At 44.9% G+C, this 2301-nt stretch overlaps 1 protein-coding gene across 1 annotated transcript; it reads left to right on the top strand.

The window, feature by feature from the left end:
* Positions 1-946: 946 nt before the first annotated feature.
* On the top strand, positions 947-1842 carry LOC125543394. The gene is made up of 2 exons (XM_048707037.1): positions 947-1477; positions 1557-1842. The coding sequence occupies exons 1-2, from the start codon at positions 1091-1093 to the stop codon at positions 1734-1736; spliced, it is 567 nt and encodes a 188-aa protein (XP_048562994.1). The 5' UTR covers positions 947-1090; the 3' UTR covers positions 1737-1842.
* The last annotated feature ends 459 nt before the right edge of the window (positions 1843-2301 follow it).

Here is a 2301-nt window from a genome sequence, read left to right as displayed (position 1 = left end):
TAAACATATATTGTTTTAGTACTTTTTGGTGGTTCTATATTGCAATCATCCGTTAATAAGGAATGGCTATGTGTCACAAACAACGTGCATTAACTAAACTAAGAACCTTCCAACAAATAACATAATATGCACCGTTGGTAGTTATATATCCATTAATTGGACTAATGTTTATTTATGACCAATTACTACGGTAACAATCTGTCAACAAATAACGCAAGGATATTAAGAAACTTGTACTTGTATGACCTGGTCCGTCGCAAACAGTGGCGAACGTACGTGCAAGTTATGGGGTCAGCCGACCCCACAACTTTTCTTGGTAAACTGCCTATAATTGCTGTTAATTTACTGTTCATCATGAAGAAAAAAATTAAAAGAATAAATTGACCCCAGAGATTACTGTGGCTGGCGCCGCCACTGGTCGCAAACCGACCATCCCTCCGCAACCCGCTCCTTGGAACCATCCCTCTTGAGCCAAAATCTCTGAAAATGGAATCACTGCCGATACGAAGATCACGGCGTGCAGTCCAGTGTAAGAGGATAGTGGTCAGAAATGACTGTGAAGAGACAACAAATCAAGGAACCGGATTGCCGCTCCTCTCTGTTCAGCGTGCTACCGTTATCTTTTTGTTTGAAACTTTTATCAAGTTGTTGAAGCTATGTTTTGTTCTTAAGCAAAGTTTAACCATTTTATACCAACTCATGTGTTTTCCATATGTATTTCAAATGGTTTTTAACAAATTTCAATAAATTTTCCAGTCGTTTGGTTTCCACACTTTTTTTTTGAGGAAATGGTTTTTTTCCCGTGTGTTTGTATTGGTGGGTTCCAGACGAGAGGCCCAAATGTAAAGCTTTGATGAATATATTAAAACGGGCCGGGCTGACTGGACAGAACAGCCTGGGCCAGATTGGCCTGGAGCCTATGGAAAATGGACGGTGCGGCCCGGCATGGTGCTGCGACGTAGAGGTTGGCTCCCCCGTCCACGACTCCGGCGGCCGAAGCCGGCGACGAAGCCCCAGCAGCTAGCACCCTCTCCATTTCGTGCCCGCTCCGTCTTCGACCGTGCGTACTGACGGGGATTCAGTACGTGCTATGGATCCTGTTACTAGTTCGGCCTCCCACCCAAGAAACGTAAGAGAAGAAAGAGAAATGCCCGGCCGCGGCCGCCACCCAAGAAATGACCGTCGCCGTCGCCGAATCATCTCACGCCACCTTACCCAAGTCCCGCGAAACTTCCCCCACGCCCTCGAACTGCCTCCTCAACACCTAAGCCTCCTTCCCTCTCGGCCTCGCCGCCGCGCGCCTTGTGTTCGACCAAATGCCCCGCCAGGACGCCGCCTCCTGGAACTCCCTCCTCGCCGTGCATCCCGCCTCCTTAGAGGCATGCATGCGCGGGGACTCGCTGCCAGTACCTTTTCCCTCGGCTCCGCTCTCGGCAAGCTGCCCTGCTCTCGGCACTCAGCTGCAATTATACTGAAGGTGAGTGGCATCGATTTTTATTTGAGTATGCAGAAGAATGCAGGCAAGCGCCCTTCATGTACTTGTTTATAAAATGCAGATGGGATCTGCGTTCAAAGCATTGAACACCCAGGTTGCACATGTGATGCTAAATTCTTGGAAACTGGAGATGTTGTTAACTGCATTTTCTGATCGAATTGTGAAGATATGGACAACCAGACATAATAGATTCTGCACTGATGAGGAACTTGCAGCTGATACAGATCTTATTTCTCAGTAGACACTTTACAGGTTGGTTTCTATTGCTTCCTGAATTTTCCGTATTTCTGTCAAGTTTTGACATCTTATGCTTAGAGTGACCGTCCTTGTCTCCTTGTTACCATATTATAATTCCCATGTACTATGTTATCTGTTTAGGCAGGATTTCTTTCCATGAATAATTGTAATAAATGAGATTATCCATACATAGACTAATTTTTAATTGAAGCAAGTATTTGTATGCCTTATAGTTTGCTTGCACAGGACTGTTAATGGATTTACCAGGAGTTGAGGGCTGCAAGTTTCAGGTCATATATCTCATTTTGTTGGTAGTACATTGTATAGTATATACATAGTGGTGAAACTTATATGATTCCCCAACCATTTATAGCAAAATCTATAGGCCCCAGCCTGTTGAGGTGTTTGAACTTGGTTGCTGCAATGATGAGTTAACGAAGTCTTTTCAAACAGAAGAACATCCTAACTGTCTTTGCTCTAAGTTTGAATGACACGTTCACAGAGGCATGGCTGCAAGCTCAGTGTAGCAAAATGCAGCAGATGCAATCTAAGTAGTACGTTCAAAAGAT

This window comes from Triticum urartu, chromosome 1, assembly GCF_003073215.2.
Source record: "Triticum urartu cultivar G1812 chromosome 1, Tu2.1, whole genome shotgun sequence".
NCBI classification, from domain to species: domain Eukaryota; kingdom Viridiplantae; phylum Streptophyta; class Magnoliopsida; order Poales; family Poaceae; genus Triticum; species Triticum urartu.
The sequence above is the reverse complement of the archived record's forward strand: the minus strand, read 5'-3'. Positions and strand labels throughout refer to the sequence as shown.

What these genes read in the sequence shown, in the direction of transcription:
- LOC125543394 (XM_048707037.1), top strand. Translation starts at nt 1,091, where the DNA reads ATGGATCCTGTTACTAGTTCGGCCTCCCACCCAAGAAACGTAAGAGAA. An exon ending in CAGCTGCAATTATACTGAAG is followed by an intron (nt 1,478 to 1,556) that starts GTGAGTGGCATC and finishes TATAAAATGCAG; the next exon opens with ATGGGATCTGCGTTCAAAGC.